Consider the following 20711-nt stretch of genomic DNA (forward strand, 5'->3'; position numbering starts at 1 on the left):
TCCCGTGTCGCTGAATGATTTGGGCTGAGAAACGCACGGGGCGGGCCAACCAGCCCTCCAGGAGTCGGCAGATAACCATTTGGTTTGCTCCAGGCGACAAATCCTCTTTGCGCGGCCGGTGGACCGAGCCAGGATGTAAAGGAGCTTAGGCAAGGCAGGCGGGCAACTACAGCGCTGTTGACTGGTGGTCAGGTGATCACACGCGTCGCAATCGATGTGTACAACTCGTGGTTGTTGTGAGACAAACTCAAGATGGTGAAGTTTGGGGCCAGGGAGAGGAAGATCTGTTTGAACGGTCGCGGTGTAGTGGAACTCGGCTCTTGTGAACTTGGAGGCTTCTGTGGTCGTGCTGTGTTTGGCACTGGACAGGGACTTAAGCTAGCAAGGTGGCAGTCGGAACTGGCTGCTGGTTTTAATTTGCTGTGAGTCTTGAGGTAAGAGTCAAACGGAAATTGAAGTGATAACTAATGCTGCTCTGCTGACCCAAGCGAACCGTAAACACAAAAACGCTGCCCCCTGTGGCAGGACGAGGAAGTGTTGCTAGTTTATTATTGCGTTAAGTTAATACGTTTTACTCATTAGCTTTATGTTTCAAATGTGAAGCACTGAGAATTGCATGCTGAGATTTGAATGGAGTAAATCTAATAACGGTATTGTAATAATGTTGAATATACATTCAAATTCCATGAGTTCATTTGAGCAGATGCTTCACTGAACTGGCCGAGAAAAATCAATATTGATACAACTACAAAAAATACAGCGCTGGATTAAAAAGCAGTGACACATCGCACACGGTGAATTCCATCCACCGCCCCGTCAAATCCTGATTGTATTCCCTGTATTTCAGCTGACTGACTCTCTTCTGTCTCTCTTCCTTTTAATCACAGACCCCTTCCCTCCCTCCCTCCCTCCCTCCCCTCCTCCCCTCCCCTCCCCTCCCCCCCCCCCCCCCCCCCCATCCCTCCCCTCACCCCGCTGCCCAGCGGCGGGTTCCGCCGGTTGCCATGGAGAACTCGTCCTCGGTGGCTTCCGCGTCGTCCGAGGCGGGCAGCTCGCGCTCGCAGGACATCGAGGAGCTGGAGCGCTTCATCGACAGCTACGTGCTGGAGTACCAGGTGCAAGGGCTGCTGGGAGATAAGGCGGACGGCGAGACGGAGGACGGCGGCGGCGGCGGCGGCGGCGGCAAGGCGTCCCAGGTCAGAGGTCTTTGGCTCGGTAGAAATTTGGAGGGGGAGGGGGAGGATGGGGGGGGGGCTCTTATTTTGTAAGAGTAGCTGAGTACTGTGTGTGTGTGTGTGTGTGTGTGTGTGTGTGTGTGTGTGTGTGTGTGTGTGTGTGTGTGTGTGTGTGTGTGTGTGTGTGTGTGTGTGTGTGTGTGTGTGTGTGTGTGTGTGTGGGGGGGGGGGGTCCTACAGGCAAGCATCTTCGCTGGGTCGAAAATGCTTAACCCCTTACCTCCTCTATAAAGTCTTGTGTCGATGAGAAACATCAAAAAACGATGATAAACATTCGGTTTTAACATTGACACGACGAAGAGGAATGTGTTCAAACTCGCCTCCCCCGTCATCATAAAGCAGGTCAGGATTTATGGAAATTGATTTTAGTACGTAGGGAACTGAGGCTTAGATTTGTTTACATATGACTACATAGACTTGCCGAGCAAATCCTATTTCCATAGCAAATGTGCTTGGTTGCAATCCTGTCCACTGCTCACACACACGCACGACATTACAGTGTACCCACACACCACCACTGTGCTTCTCCTTTGACCACCCCCCCCCCCCCCCCCCCCCCGTACTTTGTTTACGTTTAAACCGTCTAACCTGCTGTCTTGGTCTCCTTTTTAGTGGGCAGAGGAATACAATGACAAGAGGGACGGCAGCTGGTCGTCATCCAGGGGCAGGGGCTCGTCCAAACCGGTAAACACACCGTGTGTGTGTGTGTGTGTGTGGTGTCCTTATCCAGGGGGGTGCAGGTTCTGGGTTCAATCCCCCCCCCCACATACCTGCTGCTTGACGACATGTAGTGTCTGAATTCACTGTCAAGTTCGCACTTGGAATAAATGGCAAATCGTTTTAATAACGGTACAAAAGCCCAAGCGCTGCTACCGGGGAGCAGTCGATTAAAAAAAATGACGCGACGATCATTTGACTCGATTACCCGGAGAGGGGGAGAGAGAGAGTCTCGCACCCGCGCAGTCACAGGTTTATCAGCTGCCTCCCATTGCAGCAGCTCCTGGTTCCCATCTCCGCAACACAGCAGATAAGGGAGGAAATGTGTGCTGGAGATACAGGCTGGAACCGCATACAAGGCTGTTATGGCCCCATTTAATGATTACCTATGCTCCCCCCCCCCCCCCCCGCTGTGTCCGTATATAGTGGAAATAAGAGGACATCTGCTATTGTTTTGGGCTAAACCACCCTCCCTACCCCGCCTCTTTCTTCTCTTCTTTGCTCCCTCCTTTCCTCCCTCCCCTCTATCTTCCCCTCTTTTCTCCCTCCTACCTCCCTCCCCTCTTTCCTCCTCTTCTCTCCCTCCCTCCCCCCTTTCTTCTCCCTCCTCCCTCCCCCTCTTTCCTCTCCTCTTCCCTCCCTCCCTCCCTCTCCTCTTCTCTCCCTCTCCTCTTCCCTCCCTCCCTCCCTCTTCTCTCCCTCACTCTCCTCTTCCCTCCCTCTCCTCTCCTCTTCTCTCCCTCCCTCCCTCTCCTCTTCCCTCCCTTCTCCCTCCCTCTCCTCTTCTTTCCCTCCCTCTCTCCCTCCCTCTCCTCTTCCCTCCCTCCCTCTCCTCTCCTCTCCCTCCCTCCCCCCTTTCTTCTCCCTCCTCCCTCCCTCCCCTCTTTCCTCTCCTCTTCCCTCCCTCCCTCTCCTCTCCCTCCCTCTCCTCTCCTCTTCCCTCCCTCCCTTCCTCCCTCTCCTCTTCTTTCCCTCCCTCCCCCCCTTTCCTCTCCTCTTCTCTCCCTCCCTCCCTCTCCTCTTTTCTCCCTCCTCCCTCCCTCCCCTCTTTCCTCTCCTCTTCTCTCCCTCCCTCTCTCCCACTTCTCTCCCTCTCCTCTTCCCTCCCTCCCTCTCCTCTTCTCTCCCTCCCTCCCTCTACTCTTCCCTCCCTTCTCCCTCTCTCCCTCTCCTCTTCTTTCCCTCCCTCTCTCCCTCCCTCTCCTCTTCCCTCCCTCCCTCTCCTCTCCTCTCCCTCTCTCCCTCTCCTCTTCTTTCCCTCCCTCCCTCCCTCTCCTCTTCTTTCCCTCCCTCCCTCCCTCCCTCTTCTCCTCCCTCTCCCTCCCTCCCTCTCCTCTTCTCTCCCTCCCTCTCCTCTTCCCTCCCTCTCCTCTCCTCTCCTCTTCTCTCCCTCCCCCCTTTCCTCTCCTCTTCCCTCCCTCCCTCTCTCCCTCTCCTCTTCCCTCCCTCCCTCCCTCCCTCTTCTCTCCCTCCCTCTCCTCTTCCCTCCCTCCCCTCTCCTCTTCTCTCCCTCCCCCCTTTCCTCTCCTCTTCTCTCCCTCCCTCCCTCCCCTCTTTCCTCTTCCCTCCCACCCTCCCCCCTTTCCTCTCCTCTTCTCTCCCTCCCTCCCCTCTTTCCTCTTCTCTCCTCTCCCTCCCTCTTCTCTCCCTCCCTCCCTCTCCTCTTCTCTCCCTCCCTCCATCCCTCTCCTCTTCTCTCCCTCCCTCCCTCCCTCCCTCCCTCTCCTCTTCCCTCCCTCTCCTCTCCTCTCTTCTTCTTTCCCCTCCCTCCCTCCCTCTCCTCCCCTCTTCCCTCCCTCTCTCCTTCTCCTCTTCTCTCCCTCTCTCCCTCTCCTCTTCCCTCCCTCCCTCCCTCCCTCCCTCCCTCTCCTCTTCCCTCCCTCCCTCCCTCCCCCCTGACAGGACGAGTGGGACCACAGCAGTAACGGCAGCACCGGCTCCCGGCCCAGCTGTGGCTCCAGGCCCGGGTCGGGGTCGCGCTCCGGCAGCAGGGGGCGCAACAACAACCAGTTCAAGGCCTCAGCCAAGGTAACGCCAACGTCAGGACGCCGCGCCTCTCATGCATCTCATGCACCCACGACCGGAGACGCGGAGTCAAACCACGCCGCGCTCATTCGCCTGTCTCCGCAGGTCGAGCCAACGCGTGCCTTGGCGATTTGTCTCTCAAATCGTATGGATATAGAGACCTATAAGAATACAATCTTGTGTGTTGAGACGTATCTCCGTGCACGCAGGGTATGGCTAGTGTTTGTCAACAGCTTAATCGTTCGTTGGTTCCTATATCTATGTGAGCCTGATTTATGAAGGCTAACGGAGGTTTGGATGGAAAGCGCACCCGTGTTTATTTTAGTTTGGCGTTATTTGCTTGCAAAAACAAATAGTTTGCGACAATAGGACAGATTTGTGTGAGATTAGTTTGTGACAATAGGACAGATTTGTGTGAGATTAGTCTTGGTCTAAAGTCTGGGCATTGGAAAATAGTTCAGACTGAAATGATATTCAAAGCAGGTTATTTCCTAATATCGTGTGCCCCTCTGGGAAATATGTGCGAAACAGTTTCCAGTGTGTAAACAACACCAATCTGAAATAAAGATTAGGAAAACAATAAGGTGGAATATTGAACGTAAAACTGAATTCATCCTCGTGGATATCATTGTGTGTGTGTGTGGTCTGAAACAACTCAACTACACCTCAATTAAACCATAGCTCCCATATTAATTAAATAAAAAATTCACAGCAACGTTTTGACGTTGCTGTGAGTTTATTTTGTCTTTGAATTTTTTGTCTTTGTCCTCAGCTTAAGCAGTGCTGCGGACATGACGTTTCTTTCACTCGATATAACTTATTTGTCCTGCACCTGGCCAGAAGCGGGGACGTGCACACAGCTACTTTTTTGTTGTACTTTAATACAGTGAGGGGGCCAGCATGTGGACACCTACGGGGCTCTCTTTGGTGTGTCTGCTGTACTAAAACAAACCCTGTGTTGCTGTGTCCCTGCAGAACGGCAACAGAGACGGCTCCTTGGACATACTCGGGACCGACATCTGGGCCGCCAACACCATGGACTCACACGGGTATGTACGGGCGCCGCCTCTTGTCAGCCCGCTCAGTACGCAAACACGGGCCTCGAATCACACACGGGGTAGAACTGTCGTGGACGTTGCTCACACAGCTGCCACAAAGTGTGGAGAGTGAAGTTCCGTTAAAAAGGAATGCGTGTGCTGAGCTTGTCTACTATGTTGTCCTCTGAAGCCACTATAAAAGAGACGACGACGATGACGATGAAACTCGTGGCAGGAGTCTCGCCCGGGTCACAGCGCCACTAGATACTAGGAGACGGGAGCGGTTGCCAAGGCAACAGCTGCAGCGTGAAGGTTGCCTACCTAATTTATGGCCACGTCGGCACATCTGAGCACACAGGGAGATGGGAAGGGTGTGTGTGTGTGTGTGTGTGTGTGTGTGTGTGTGTGTGTGTGTGTGTGTGTGTGTGTGTGTGTGTGTGTGTGTGTGTGTGTGTGTGTGTGTGTGTGTGTGTGTGTGTGTGTGTGTGTCAGACGACGCAAGCCGTCGTGTGATCTTTAGGGTTGACTGTTAAAACACACGGTCGTCAATAGCAAGACTCGGACTAGAACTTAAGATGATATTTACTCACAGAACTGTGGTCGGTTACGCGATGAGCATTTGTTCACAACCACGGACGCTAGAAATGGGCGTGATGAGCTGCAATTAACTGTTCTGCTCTTAATTTTCTGTGATAATTATTTGGATTCCGTTAACTCTATTGATCCCGCTTATTATTGTAATAGCAATGATTTAAAGGGGGTAACCAAGATGGCCATGCATTTTATTCAACTTGACTTCAACAAGCTATTCTATAGTTACTTTTCTAGACATGCCCGTTTTCATATTATTCAGTACGGCTGTGTTTGTTGAATATCAGCATCAGCATCTGCATGTGCACAAACGTATACACACATGTGCGTATTAAATACACAAAGAGGCAATAATCTAAAATGCCATATTAAATGGTACTGCCTATGGTGGAAAAAAAAAACAAGGAATCATGACAAAAAAAAAAAGTGTATCCGGTAAGAAAGTGTATATATGATTTGAAGGTACAAGACTGACGGGTCTTTATAAATTTAGACTGCGCCTGCATGTGATCAGCCATCGGGTGAGTCAGAGTGTGGTGGGTGTGCAGTAATTGTGGTAGAGTGGCTGTGTGGGTGTCGCATGGCCGCGGGTTAAGTGCAAGTTACCCGTGTGTGCATTTAAATGCAGCGTTTGAGACCAGTTCTGGTCTGCAGTCTCATCGCTGGGCGTATTGTGGGATAGCCGAGGGCCAGAGTGGAATTGTAGTTTTGACTGAGCAAGTTAGCTTTGTTTTTGAAACTCCAAACTCAACTCGCCTTGAAAACTACAACATCCACAGCAACAAATGCAGCAATAGTTCATTTTGTTGCAATGCTTGAGCGAATATACATGTGAAATTGCAAAACTTGTAGGATTAAAATAGGCATTCAATTGTAGCCTTGATCAGTGATGTGTCCAGAATACATCCCTTTGAGTGTTAAAGTAAGAAGGCTGGTTGCGGCAGGCAGTGACTTTAGAAATAGAAGATATAGAACGGCTTTTACATCTGAAGAAGAAGGCAGTGACAGCCTCTTTGTCAAAGCATTCGTGTTGTAGTTCACCTTTCCCTCTTTGTCTTGCGTTGATGCGATGCACTTACTCTTCGTTTGAACACCACTGATGATAAGAATAAATAGTCTGATCAGAAAGCGACACCACTCTGTCCAGTTGTCCTTTTAAACACCGCGGTGCAGTCAGCGCATACCTTTTTGTATCAGCAGTACAAGCTCATCTGCAAATGGCTTCAAGGGGAAACATCAAAACAAACGACAACGTGACGCAACCCACTGTGAATAGGCGGGTCAGCGTTCAGCCGGGATGCTTTAGTTCAGTCCCTCTCCTCCGCCCTAATGATAATGATTGAATTGAGGTTAGGCACAGAGACTAATGAAAGAACCAGCTGCCCTGACCCACACAGTGAGCCTGCACATCCAGTCCTTATCCCGACCACACCCCACACAGCACGCAACACAGGCAGCAGCACACAAAAAAAAACAGCACTGCAGTTGAACCTCATGGTGTCTGTGCCCTACTGCCTCCCTGCAAAGCTTCCTCTGGCCTAACTATCATGCTGCATTCATGGCTATTGTAGTGGTCTTATTGTTGTCGTCGATCTGACTCCTCCATTTATTTCTTGTTCACGTGGAACCTCTGAAACGTAGGGTCGGCGGGTTCAACTACCCTGATGTCCCGGGTTCTGTTTTGGCCTACCTTTACCTTTATCATTACCGAGCTACTTGTCTATTTACAAGTAGTCTTAGGCATTTTGCAGACATGCATCTGTCTCTGCACTGTATATGGATATCTAGACATGGAGGTCGTGTCCGACACTGCACAGTGGTTCCTCAACCCTTTTTTTTTTTTGTCCCTGACCCCAGTTTCAGGTCTGAACGTTTTTGTGTATCTGCTTCCCCACATTTGTTTTTAACCCAAATATCCTCGGCCTGTGGACATCAGTGTCCCGGTGAACATGTGCGCATTAAACACATTGCTAAGTGAGTAGTAGTAGTTCACTCATGGCTCCGACTCATCAGGAAGGTCTGTTTCAGATTATAACTTTCCAACTTTATTATTATTATTTTTTAGCATTTTTCCTACATAACGTGTCCTTGAATACCCCGTGGTGGTTTCCCCGGTCTCAGTGTGGTGGTGGGGGGGGGGTGGGGGGAAACACTAGTGCTGTAGCATGTATACTACTGTGTGGTGTGTGTGCGTCCCGGCTTCTTGTCTCTCACCACCGACGTTGTCTCCTGGCGTCAGGGGGGCGGGCTGGGACGTGCAGCCGGAGAAGCTGGACTTCACCCAGTTCCATCGGAAGCTCTACCGCGGAACGCCAAAGCACCTGCCGCACATCGACAGAGAGGGGTAAGGCCCCCTTTTTTTAACCCCGCCGTTCCACCGGTCCACCCCCGCTCAGCTGTATGTTGGGGGCTTTGTTGTCACAGTATCACATTCCTGGCCTCCTATAGGTCGGTTTCGGTCATGTGATCTGAAGTTCCAAAAGCCCATAGATCTCTGAAGAGTAAGTCCATAACGTCTATGGGAAATAACACAGGGTTTATGAATGATCACACATAACAAACTCTGTAGGTGGAGAAGAGGTAAAAGATGCGTCACGCTTTGAACTACACACATTTTCCATCTAGTTTTGACTGGCTTTTTCGATTGTCTGTGCCGTTAAAATAGCGTTCATAATCGTTTACTACTTTAACGGCACAGACAGTCCAAAAAGCCAGTCAAAACTAGATGGAAAATGTGTGTAGTTCAAAGCGTGACGCAGCTTTTACTTCCTCGCCACCTACAGCGTTTGCTATGTACGATCATTCATAAACCGCATGTTATTTCCCATTGACATTTGACCGAGGGAACCGGAGCCTTGGAGGCGGGACTTGTTCTTCAGAGGTCTATTGCAAGCTGCAGTCTTGATACTATTTTTACCAAACATTTTAGAATACCAGCAACCAGTTGTTGTTGTTGTTGTTGTCCTAGTGGTGATGGAATACCAAGATGGCCGCTAGGAACGTGCGTGACTCCTATTGATTAGGCCACATTCTGACTTTATTAAACTGCTACCCATTGGTCTCGTCGTTAAATCATCTACGATTTGGTTTTTGCGTTGATTGTTCTGTATGTCCTGGCGTATTTCTGGAACCTTCCCCTTTCATCAGTGACTGATTATTATGCTTACAGGATGATTAAAGACAAGTTTGAAGCGGATGACGGCATAGACATGAATGACATAGAGCGGTTCCTCCCTCACTTGCACTCAGTAAGTCTATTCCCTTCTTGTATTTTCTCTTTTATGTATGTCTATTTTATTCTAAACTTGAGGGACTTTGAATATCTATTTGTCGAGGTAATGTTCCCTTTCACAAGGTGTTTCGAAGTAACGTTATTTTTCTCAAACTTGATTTCACGCTCTGTTGAAGTAGTTTATACTCATTTGAATCTTTTAAGCGGATGCTGCTCTTCCAGTTGGTTATGACAGTGGCGCACTCTAGTGGTACTTTAGAGGAATAGCAGGTATTTTACTCCAATAATGAGGTACAATGGGGAGGTACAATGTGATGTGTTCCTCTCACTATTTTCTATCTAACTGTTTTTTTAGATGTGTGAGACAGAAATGCATACAACATTTGAATGCCATTCCCTTTTTCAATTATAATATCACAGAAGTCGCAATAACCGAAAAACAAGTTTACAATATAAATGTATTGTGCGTATTATAAACAGATCTGCAGTGACACCTTGTGGTGACCAGGCAGACCTACCCCCGAACGCTGACAGAGGAGTGGGCTGCGGGGATTAAAGATTTGTGACACACGACCGACAATAAACAAACAAAACGGCTTCACGATTAACAAACGGCTTCCGCCGTAGAGTTTTAACCGCAGCTCCTAAAAAGACACTGCAACACAATCTCCACTTTCCCCCCGTTGACAAAGACCATTCTTATCCGTCTTAGAAGAAACAATAACATCGCCGTCGTCACGTTTCATCCCGCGGCCTGAGAAAACCGTCACACAAAATCACCCACGGTCGTAACGCAACCGCAACCATTAAGGGTCTATGAAAGCAGAGATAATGGAGGCATGAGACCACTGTATTGACCATGGCCGGCTGCCATTCAGTAAGGGATGGTCGGGGAGGTTTACCCTAGGTAAATACCGCTTCCCTCGCCGCGGGCCTGCCCTCCTTAGGGGGGGTCACGCTGTCTTCCGTCCTAATTGTTTCCCCAGCCAAGTTCCCTCGGTTTATTTCCTCTCCTCTCCGCCTGTTGACTCAGGAGTCGAGATGCGTTTTCGTTTCTCGGCCAAGAGAGCCGAGAGTCGAGCAGCGAGGCAAAGACAGTTCTTCCTTTTCATTCTGTGGGGTTTTTTTTTTTTCTTCGTCTCTGAGCCAAGACGACCGGTTTCCTTTCTCTCAGACACGGCCAAAAGACGTGTGTGTGTGTGTGTGTGTGTGTGTGTGTGTGTGTGTGTGTGTGTGTGTGTGTGTGTGTGTGTGTGTGTGTGTGTGTGTGTGTGTGTGTGTGTGTGTGTGTGTGTGTGTGTGTGTGTGTGTGTGTGTGTTTCGGCTCGGGGGCAGGGTTCGTCTGGTTTCTCTTGGCTGAAGGATGTGGGTTGGCACCAGGACTGCGGGGGGGGGGGGGGGGGGGGGGGGTCACGGGGTCAGAGCCGGGGAATACCGAAGTTCTTGTGTTTTTCGGTGTCTTACCGTCATAGCTCAAAACTCATCTCATCTTATTATCACTTTCACATTTCTCTCTCTCTCTCGCTCTCTCGCTCGCTCTCTCTCTCTGACTCACTCTCACACACACACACACACACACACACACACACACACACACACACACACACACACACACACACACACACACACACACACACACACACACACACACACACACACACACACAGGCCCCCCCCCCCCACCAATTAATTCTCACCCCAGACAGTCAGCTCAGCAATCTGATCCGTGAGGGGCATCCAGAAGTTATACTTTTTTTTTTTTCCCCTAACCTACTCTAATATAATATATAATAATAATACCTGTACTGGATTCCACACGACGGACACAATTGAACTGAACAGCCAAACTTTCCTACCGTCATGCCGAGGGTATGGGCTCCAGCGATGAGCCACCGCCGTCCCCCCCCACGGTCGGCGGGTCAACCCAGTCACCGAGGTGACGCCGGGGCAGTCCCATCCCCTGACTTGTGTCACTCGCAGAGCGGCCGCACTCTGACGCGGCCGGAGACATGTGGAGAGACCCCTCTTCCTTCCGCTGCCCCACCCCCCCTGCTGGGCCGCGGGGATACCGTGTGACAAGCGTCGCGTCTCCCCCCCCCCCTCCTCCTCCTCCTCCTCCGCCACGCATCCTGAATACCTCCGCTTCCTCCTCTAGGAGCCGCGCTGTGCTGGGAAAGAATCTCCCGCTTGTGTGTGTGTCTGTGTCTGTGTGTGTGTGTGTGTCTGTGTCCGTCTCTGTGCAGGGTTTTATGTACGTGCTTTGATGCATGCCGTAGAGTATTGTGTGTGTGTGTGCACCATTGTGTGTGTGTTTGTGTGTAATGATACCTGAGAAGTAAAGCCAGTAAGTAAGGACTTCCTCCCTATTCAAACGGTTGCTGCCAGAAGTCAGTGAGTGGGCGACCTGCCCTTTCTTAGTCTCCATGGAATGCTAAACACACACACACACACACCCCATGTTCACATCCTCTCCTTTAGTGTCATGCTGTAATTATACAAATAGTTTAAATAGGTTTCCGTGGGTCAATTCAAAGCCTTTGTTTTGTTTGAGTAATGGCTCAAAAGCTATTAAAACTAACAATAACCTTTTTGTTTGGACTACTTACTGTTCAGTCATAAAGCTGGCACTTTTATCCGACGTGCCTCAGAGACTTCAGAAGCATGCAGTTAAAGGTGCTGTAGGTACGATTAGGTAAGAAGAGCTATTTTTTTTTTGTGTCATTTCAGAAATGGCAGAGCAGTGCCCTCGGCGATTCTTGAGGGGAAAACGCTGCGAGCATATCTGTTTCAAGTTGATTGCGGCCTGCCCTTTTCAATTCAGATGTCAGAAGAACGCTCCTGGCTAATTTCTAGAGTCCAACGTCTTTTCCGTGATTGGTCCAGCGAGTCCATCTCGCCCGTCAATCACAGGTCCGTGAAATGCAACGGTTCCCACGGCGGAGAACGGGAGAGATGGTGGCAGAAAGGGAGACGACTTCTTTGGATGGTTTAGATTTAATGACTTGCTCTCGTCCACTGTCTGCTCTCTCTCTCTCTCTCTCTCTCGTTAAAACTCTGGACCTCACATGCAGCGGCTTTAAAGAGCCGGCGTTGGATGTATTTCTGATGTGCTGCCTACATTTCGGAGGTGCTCGCGCTCACATATGTGTGTCCATATGCTGACTGTGGTCCTCTTGGAGGGAGCAGACATATCCCCCTCCTCGGCTCGTCTCGTCCCGTGTCATCCTCCCATTTTGTGTCTGTGTCGTGAGTGACGGCCATGACTAGTGGTCTAGGCATATATGCATCCCCTTCGTGACCGCCGCTTCTGAACAATCGTTCTATAGCTAATCCCCTTATGTTGTTGTTGTTGTTGTTGTTCGACTGTGCCCGGTCGCACCGCCGTTGAACCGTTGGGCGGAGGTCGGCCCGCTTCAGATAATTGCCCCGCGTTGCGTTCTCCCCTCGTTCCCTATGGTCGAGCGGGCAACTCTGACTCAAAGTACGGGGGTGGGGTCTCTTCGCATAGAATGCATGCATTTGTCTGGCGCCCGGGTGCATTGAACGTGACATTTCCATTCCCGCGGGTCATATATTGTCTTTCATAATCATGTCACGGATGGATGTCGAGTTTATTAATAACAAGGCAAAGGGCTGGGGCCGCATCATAGAAGAATGCCCGTGTAGTATATTAGTATTAAATATATACTGTGTATATATATATATGTTCCATATAAAAGTGATGTTAAATAAGAAAAACCTTGATTATGAGGGGGGAAAATATGATATTTTTCAGAGGACTTTTTTTTTTCTTTTAGATGCCTTAATATATTCGTGTTGCTGCTTGCCACGGGTCTAGTCTTGGGTGACATCATTTGAGACTCATTACGGAGGCATGGCACCGCGAGAGATAAATAGACGGCGAGGGCGAGGAGTGCGGTTAGTCACTGGGAATGCATCCGATCTCTTGGTCAGCGAACAAAGCAAACCAAGGAGTGGAACAAAGCCCGATCGCTGGAGCTGAGACGCTGCAGACTGGCTGGCCCCGCTGACGTGCCCCAGCTACGTGCTCCGGAGCAGGACTCCTATCGCCTGGGGGTGGAGGGGGTGGGGGGGTGGGGATGGGGATGGGGGGGGGCTTTGGCTGAAGTTTCACCTCTGCCGGGGGCCTGCATCCCTTTCAATGGCTCTCCATTCTACACCTTGATAGAACGTCTTGTCAGCTTTGTTGTCAATTTCTTCACACGTGACAGACACACAAAGAACCGAAAGGACGTTTGTCACTATCCCACGGTGGAAGAGATAACATATAGAGACAAAACGTTTCCTAACACTAAAGTAAACAACAAGACAAAGACATTTTACTAACCCTAAACCATCAAACATAAGAGTGCAAAAAAACGGGTCAGAATAGCAGCCAAAGTACATAGCGCGTGGTATATTGTAATAGTGCAAAAAGAATATTTATAGTATTAGTGCAAAAATCCACGCAACAGGTTCCCCCCCCTGCTCCGACGCAGCCCTGCCAACGCGTGTGCGCCTCCGTTTGTCTGGCAGCGTTCCTTCACCGCCGTCCGCGACCCCGCCGTTCCCTCCCACGCGGCGGCTGCCTGCTTTTTGTGTCATCGGCGCTACCTCGCCGCGTCGCGTCTCTCCTCCGCGGCCTAGCGGACGCCGCCGTGATATACAGCGCTGTGCGGCGGGTCACGACAATCCTCCGACCCCCTCCCAGCCTTCCCTTTCCTGCGATTGTCCTCCCACCAGCCCCCCCCCCCCCCCCCCCCCCCCCCCCCGATACGACCCCCCCACCCCCCCACCCCCACGGCCGTACGGCCCTTGGATGCTGGGACCCGTTGAGCTGTTCTGATATCACGTGCACGCACACACGCGCACACACACAAATGCATGCACACACGCAGCTGTAGCATAATCTGTGTGTGTGTGTGTGTGTGTGTGTGTGTGTGTGTGTGTGTGTGTGTGTGTGTGTGCGCGTGCGCTCGTGCGTGGTGCATCACCGCAGAAGCTTCAGCTGGTTTTAGAAATTCCTACAAGTGAAAGAAGTCCACGTGATGTTCAGTGTTTTTAGATCATCCAAGTAGAACTTTCACTCCCACACTGTTTTGTACAAAGCACCTCAATTCCTTAAAAATGTGTAAGTTACTTGCTCACGACTCCGGTACGCTCATACTGAACACACTTTCAACCGATGTTATTTTCGCTAAATGATTTCCAAAAACAGATCCCGACCATGTGAAACATCACGACTTTACGTAGGCCTCGACTTGTTACTAGGATACTCACTGAGACTTTTTTTTTGTTTTTTTTATAAAGTCAGTCACAAATGTTTGCCTCTGTTCTAAATATCTCCACACGGTATGCAGTACGTGTTCCCCTCCAGCCACATTGTCTCGGTATTAAAAAAAAGAAAATCGCCCACTCCAGAGTACTTTGACTTAAAAGACCAGCAGGGGTTTGGAATGCCGAGCCATGCAGTGAGAGCAGATGGACTTCATGCATCAAGCACATGAATAAAATAAAAAGTACCACTACAATGTGGCAAGACATCCCCTTGGTTCACTCTAGTTTAAAAAAAAGTAAACCACCAGCCGAGCAATACCACGACCTTACCTGCTTCACTAACAATGCCTCAACCCAAGCCATATTACTAGTGTCATGTTTTCTTGCCTGACGGCTTGTCGGAATGGTAATTCTTTCTGTGGTCATTCTTTCGCTTTATGTGGTCTGTTTTAAAATACAACATAATGAAAACTTTGTTCAACTTAAGTCCTTTGCTCGGATGTTGCATTGTTTTTCTATGGGAATGATTTGAAGTGCATTCTCGTACAGCGGAGCACAACGCCGGCCCGTCTCCTCAAGGCAAGGCTCTTACGTTCTGTGCTGTATTATGCCGAAGGCACGACTTCCAGCCAGCTGTGGACTCAACTTCTTTTGTCCGCCACTGTGCAGCAGTCACGTCCTAGGGCTATTCCGGTCGTAGACATAATGTTCCGCGCTTCGGCCACACTGTAGTTATGAACATAATGACATGTCATTGATCGATTTCGATCGGCCTTAATTAGAAGGGCCGTCTTGAAAGCTTTTAAGAGAAAAAAAGAAGTTGAGTTTTAACTCGTCCAGTTTCTGCCGAATGAGGTAATGATTTAGCGCTCATTTAGGAAATACTTCCATTTGCGGTAATTGCTCTGTTGTTCACTGGAACATTCCTCGGTAAATTATGCGTGGAACAGCAGTTCTTGTAGTGAGGCGTTCCAGAAAACCTTGAGATTGCCACTTAAAAGAGGTATATGAAATCGGTACGGCAGGCTCGTATGCACTAAGATGTAATTCCTGCGCTCCATAGAGGTATACGTCTTGCGCATGCACGCACGCATACACAAGTTCTCCCTGCGCAGAGAGAGTCCCAGCAGGACTCCCCCTATGTGTTTCCGAGCAGCGTCCGGGGATCACGTCGGCCTCGTATGTCATTTTGAGCTCATGTCGGCTGCCTCGTGCCGCTTTATTTACTGCTTATAGCTGCAGATAACCACCACGGCGCCCGCACGCCAAGTACGCCCGTGCACACGCATCAAAGTGCGTGTGTGTGTGTGTGCGTGTGTGTGTGTGTGTGTGTGTGTGCGTGTGTGCGTGTGCGTGTGCGTGCGTGCGTGCGAGCGAGGCAGTCATCTGGTAACCATTTGTAGGCGGGGTCGCTGCTAATGACATCCTAGAGGAAAACAACAGTAGCGCACGACTCTTTGCCCGGGCTCCGTCACTCTCACAGCCGTGCGCGTCCGCAAGCGCATCGACGAGTACTTTCGGACACGCCGCGCCTGCACAAGTCGCGGCGTTGTCACTCATCTGAATCAGACGGGCCAAATTGCTTTGTTGCGCTTTCATTCGGTAGGCCCATGTGCCGTCTCCAGTCGGGAGTCGACTGCGGGACTAAAACGACTGTGCCAATTGAACACACGGTCGCCACCACCGCTTCAGTGTATGCGTTTCTCATCTGGTACCGATCAGATTTGACCACAGCGCCTCTTTTTTTTTTTTTTTCTCTCTCTTTCCTCTGAGGGGGTGAAAGTAGGTTAGAGGAAGCACTGAGCACCAGGACGAAAAATCCAAACTGCCGCCTCCGATAAAGCTCGGCACGTCTAAACGTACAATCGGACGTCTTCTAGACGAGGGAGACTTCCCCGAGCGGGTTGTTAAGGCGTTTCATATCGCAAACAACATTGTGTGTGTGTGTGTGTGTGTGTGTGTGTGTGTGTGTGTGTGTGTGTGTGTGTGTGTGTGTGTGTGTGTGTGTGTGTGTGTGTGTGTGTGTGTGTGTGTGTGTGTGTGTGTGTGTGTGTGTGTGTTACTGATATTTGTCACATAAATACATTCGGTGCCCTGGAACCTAGTTGCATTATACATTTAACTTAACAAAGTTTAGCGCAGAAACATCCTTTTTTCTTTTAATGTTATCGCCGCCCCTCGCGTGCTATTAAAATACGCCGACCCGCAGTTATATAAACCTTCTAATGCAGCAGGATACTAACTTAGAAAATGCAATTATGTAAGTATCTTCTTTTTTTTTTTTCTTTTTTTTTTAAAGCCCCGCGGAAAACAGTGTGAAATAATTTCAAAAACAAGCATTTAGTATGACACATGCTTTTTTTTTCTTTTTTTTTTTCCCCCAGAGAGCCTCTTATCATAGTTAGTGCACAGAGGCTTCGCTGCAATTGTTTGTGTTGTGACTGTTGCCCATCTGTCTGTCAAACGGAAAGCCGTCTCTCTCTCTCTCTCTCTCTCTCCTCTCTCCGTCTCTCTCTTTCTTGCGCTTACACACAAGAAGAAAACTCTCACTTTACATAAAACGGGTGTTGACTGTTGACAGTGTTCCTCGTCGATATATTTTGTTGTTTGTTGTGAAGACAGCTCCCACACTTCAGATTCACACATGAGCTGGTAAACATCGCACTTTCACCTTTGCATGTCTACCCGCCTGCCGTCTCTACATGTAGCTAGACCACACACACACACACACACACACACACACACACACACACACACACACACACACACACACACACACACACACACACACACAGAGAGAGAGTCCTCCAGCAGAACACGCATGTAACACAAATGCAGCAGCAGCCTCCTCCGTCGTCCATTACCATAGCAACCTCAGGCGGTGATGCTGGCGGGGACGTCTGATTGACAGCCCTAATGTTTAATGGATGGCTGTCAGGCCATACTGTCTTGGTGGGGGTCGGTGCTCCGCGTTGACTTCCTTTCCATAACTTTGTCGGCGACACGCTGTCGATTGCGTTCCCCCACAAAGCCCTGATATGTCGACTGCTCTTCCCCTACGCATAAACCACACGTTCCACGCACACACACCGCCATAGGTAGTCATAGCAGTAGTCATGCGATTTATCTGTTCAAAACAAAGTTGCAGCTTGTCAACTGTGCCGCCGGTGTGGAACAAGAGGAGCCGACGGCCGCGGTGCGTCGTACGTGCACAGCAGACCATTATCCGTTTGTGATTAAACGCATGCCTCCAATGAGTCGTACGGTCAGACATAACCGTTTATAACTTTATAACAACCATCCCACCCCCCCATTTTCCTTGAAGTTCTCTCACCGAAACCAGCGGCTGACCCTTTTTATCTCCGTTATATTTGATCCGTTATCCACATGTCTCAGGCCTAAACTTTATACAAAAAAAAAAAGAAAAAAAAGAATCTCTTTTAAAGTAGCCGTGTCTGACAAAGGGCTGGGCTACATCAGCCTGCCTTTTGTGAAATAGTGTTATTGTAAAACGGTTGGAATGTCAGAGCTTAAAGATGTTAGGTAAGCCCGCTTCCCTGCCATTTCTTCCCCCTCATCTCTGTAGGGCGCCGACCCATTTGATCTGCGGCGCGTCAGCTTCCCTCACCCCTCAGTTCTCTCCGCAAGGCTTGCTCGACTCGCCGACATAACGCCGCTACACTTTTGTGTGTTCTCCCGCCATTTTGAATTGTTGAACTGTTGAGTGAAATGTAAATCGTTGTCGAGCCTTGAGGCGGTGGGGAAAAAAAAAAAAAAGTGGCTAGGATCTCCGTATCGATCCCATTTAATAATCCAGCTCTGCAGGAAACGTTAAGGGTAAGGAATATGGGATCAAATATGGACTTATTCATGTCTCTCTCTCTCTCTCTCTCTCTCTCTCTCTCTCTCTCTCTCTCTTTTCTCCCCCCCCCACAGGCCTTCCCGCCCCTGCCTAATGAGGCTGAGATTGCGCACACCAAAAAGCTCTTCAGACGCAGAAGGAACGACCGACGGTAAACACACACACACACACACACACGTGCACAGACATACGCAAGAAGTGCACATGCACGTAGACTTGCACAAGAAGTGTGCACGTGTGCACGCAGACATACGCAAGAAGTGCGCACGCATGCACACAGACATACGCAAGAAGTGCACATGCACGCAGACTTGCACAAGAAGTGCGCACGCATGCACACAGACATACGCAAGAAGTGCGCACATACTTGACGGAGAGAGATTTTTCAGCGTTGATGTCATCGCGGCAACCCCGGTGTCCGGGCCTAAAGCTTTAACTCTTGTCTCTGCTCCGTGCGTCAAGACAGGAATGCATTTTTTTCTTTCTACACACACACGCACACGCACGCACACTCTCTCGCAGTGCAGTCAGGGGAATAGAGCAGGGAAATAATTTCCTCTTCTATTGTTTGGTTTCATTATTTTCTCTGAGGTTTCGGCGCACACCTCGGCGTGGAGGTTGTCTTCGCCAGGATATTAGGTCCTCTCTGTGTTTTGGATATTTCTCTCCGGGTGATTTGAATCTTGTGGAAGAACAAAATTGAGTTGCTATGTTGAAATGAAGAAAAGGGCATCTGCGAAGGGCGTACAGTGCCCCTGCCCCACCGGCAGTCTGCTGTAGACAATGTAGCCCCAGAATTCAGAGGAAGATTCGCAAGTCCTACGTGACCCCATTCTGACTTCATTCCAACCCAGAGTTTAAAAGAAACTGTAGATTATTCTCTCTCTCTCTCTGTCTATCTATTATCTCTGTCTCTGTCTGTCTCTGTCTCTCTTTTATCTGTCTATAGTCTCACTGTCTCTCTGTCTCTCTTCCTGTCTCTGTATCTCTCTGTCTCTCTCTCTATTATCTCTCTATAGTCTCTCCCTCTCTGTTATCTGTCTCTATAGTCTCTCTCTCTCTCTCTCTCTCTCTCTCTCTCTCTCTCTCTCTCTCTCTCTCTCTCTCTCTCTCTCTCTCTCTCTCTCTCTCTCTCTCTGCTATTCTCTCTTCAACCTCTCCGTCCCTGGAAAAAACTTTTTCTTCAGTTGCTAAGGAACACACAAGAATGAAAATATTTGGGGCGTCTTTGTGGATAAAAAGAGGAAACCTAGCCTAGACGAGAACAGGGGGAGGGGGGGTGGGGGGGGGGGGGGGGGAGAAAAACACATCATTTCAAACCGTTCTCTTTTTTTTTCTTCTATAAAGTGGAAAGAACAATCGGTCCTATTTTTTTTTTTTTTTTTTTTTGCGGCGCAATCAAGTGCATAGTTCACCACTGAGTCGTTCACTAACGTGTCCGCGTGCTTGTGCCAGCCAGGCGCGCCCGAGGATCAAGTGTTGTGCTAATAAACCACCGTGCCCCGTTGTCAACAGTCAAAGTGTATGACATAACTACAGCAACAATGTTCAATCTCTCCCGTGTGTGCAACTCCCCTCCTCCGGGCCCCCCCGCCCTGTGTCGTCGCTGCGGCATTCCCTCGGGAGCCCACCCACCGTGCGGCTGTTCCTCACCGCGCTTATCTCTGGCGCTCACCGCCGTCTTAACTCTCTTGTTCCCGGAGCTAACACACTTCACCCTTCACCGCTCGCTGGATGTCTTGTGCCTGCACAATTTGGGGGGCGGGGTTTCACTCTTCTGGGTGGTTTTAACACCGTGGGTGGGTGGGGGTGCCAGGGTTGGACCCCCCCCCCCGCCCCCCCCACCTGCTTGGACGTGCTTTTGTCCGTGGAACCACCGAATAGTTTGATTTCCAGGTCCAGAAATGTGATGCTTGCACGCGAATATCGGTCAGCCTCAGGGTCAAAGGAAACAGACAAGGCATGCCGGCGTGCATATATATTCCATTATGTTCTATTTATATATATATTTTATATGTTCTATAGATATCAAATGTTCCATTTATGTTAATAATGGCCTATCTCCCTGGCCCATCGCTGAAAAGGTAAATTCTGCAGTTCCTAGAAATTTATAGACTTCATAGAGATCGCATGCACACTCCAGACCAGATGTGTGATGTCACGGTTAAATGGAAATGTTCACGGTCCAATATGCAAATATATGCAAATCATCCGGATGTCTCACTTCAGAGGAGAGTGGGGGGGGTTGGCATGAAGGCTTGAGGGCATATTCAAGTTGCGTAGCCCTGAATATTTAATTCTCAATGCGGGCGAAGGGCGTGCCGATGGTAAATGCAACGGTCATAGTGCTGAGGAGGAAGCATCCCAAACGACGCGTATTACCAAAGTTTTTCCACTAATGAACGGAAAAGTGATTTATGGCACACGGTGGTATGTTCTCAGTTGCCTCGATAAGAACGACGAATGCTATAATTACTTGGTAAAAATTAGCTAGGTACAAGACAGCCACTCTTTGATTCTTTGTAAGATGCAGAATGTAGAATACCAATTTCGACACTTTTACCACTCTTAGAAAAACCCCATTTTAAAGTCACATGCAGCTGTTTTTTTCCAAGGCACATTCAGGGTGTGATGACAGTCAACAGGAGATGGCAGTTTGGATAAAGTGCAGAAGTGTAGACCCGCGTGCTTGCGTCTATTTTGGTGGGGTTGTCCTTGAGCTATTTCAGTCCTCGC

General features: G+C 49.5%; 1 protein-coding gene across 1 annotated transcript; it reads left to right on the plus strand.

Annotated features, from left to right (window-relative positions):
• The first annotated feature begins 930 nt into the window (after positions 1-930).
• ctif (CBP80/20-dependent translation initiation factor) lies at positions 931-18145 on the plus strand. The gene is made up of 7 exons (XM_084482884.1): positions 931-1196; positions 1848-1919; positions 3855-3980; positions 4953-5026; positions 7845-7949; positions 8775-8853; positions 18050-18145. The coding sequence occupies exons 1-7, from the start codon at positions 1005-1007 to the stop codon at positions 18128-18130; spliced, it is 729 nt and encodes a 242-aa protein (XP_084339010.1). The 5' UTR covers positions 931-1004; the 3' UTR covers positions 18131-18145.
• Positions 18146-20711: the final 2566 nt, after the last annotated feature.

Source organism: Micromesistius poutassou, assembly GCF_964030765.1.
Source record: "Micromesistius poutassou genome assembly, chromosome: 18".
Classification (NCBI taxonomy): domain Eukaryota; kingdom Metazoa; phylum Chordata; class Actinopteri; order Gadiformes; family Gadidae; genus Micromesistius; species Micromesistius poutassou.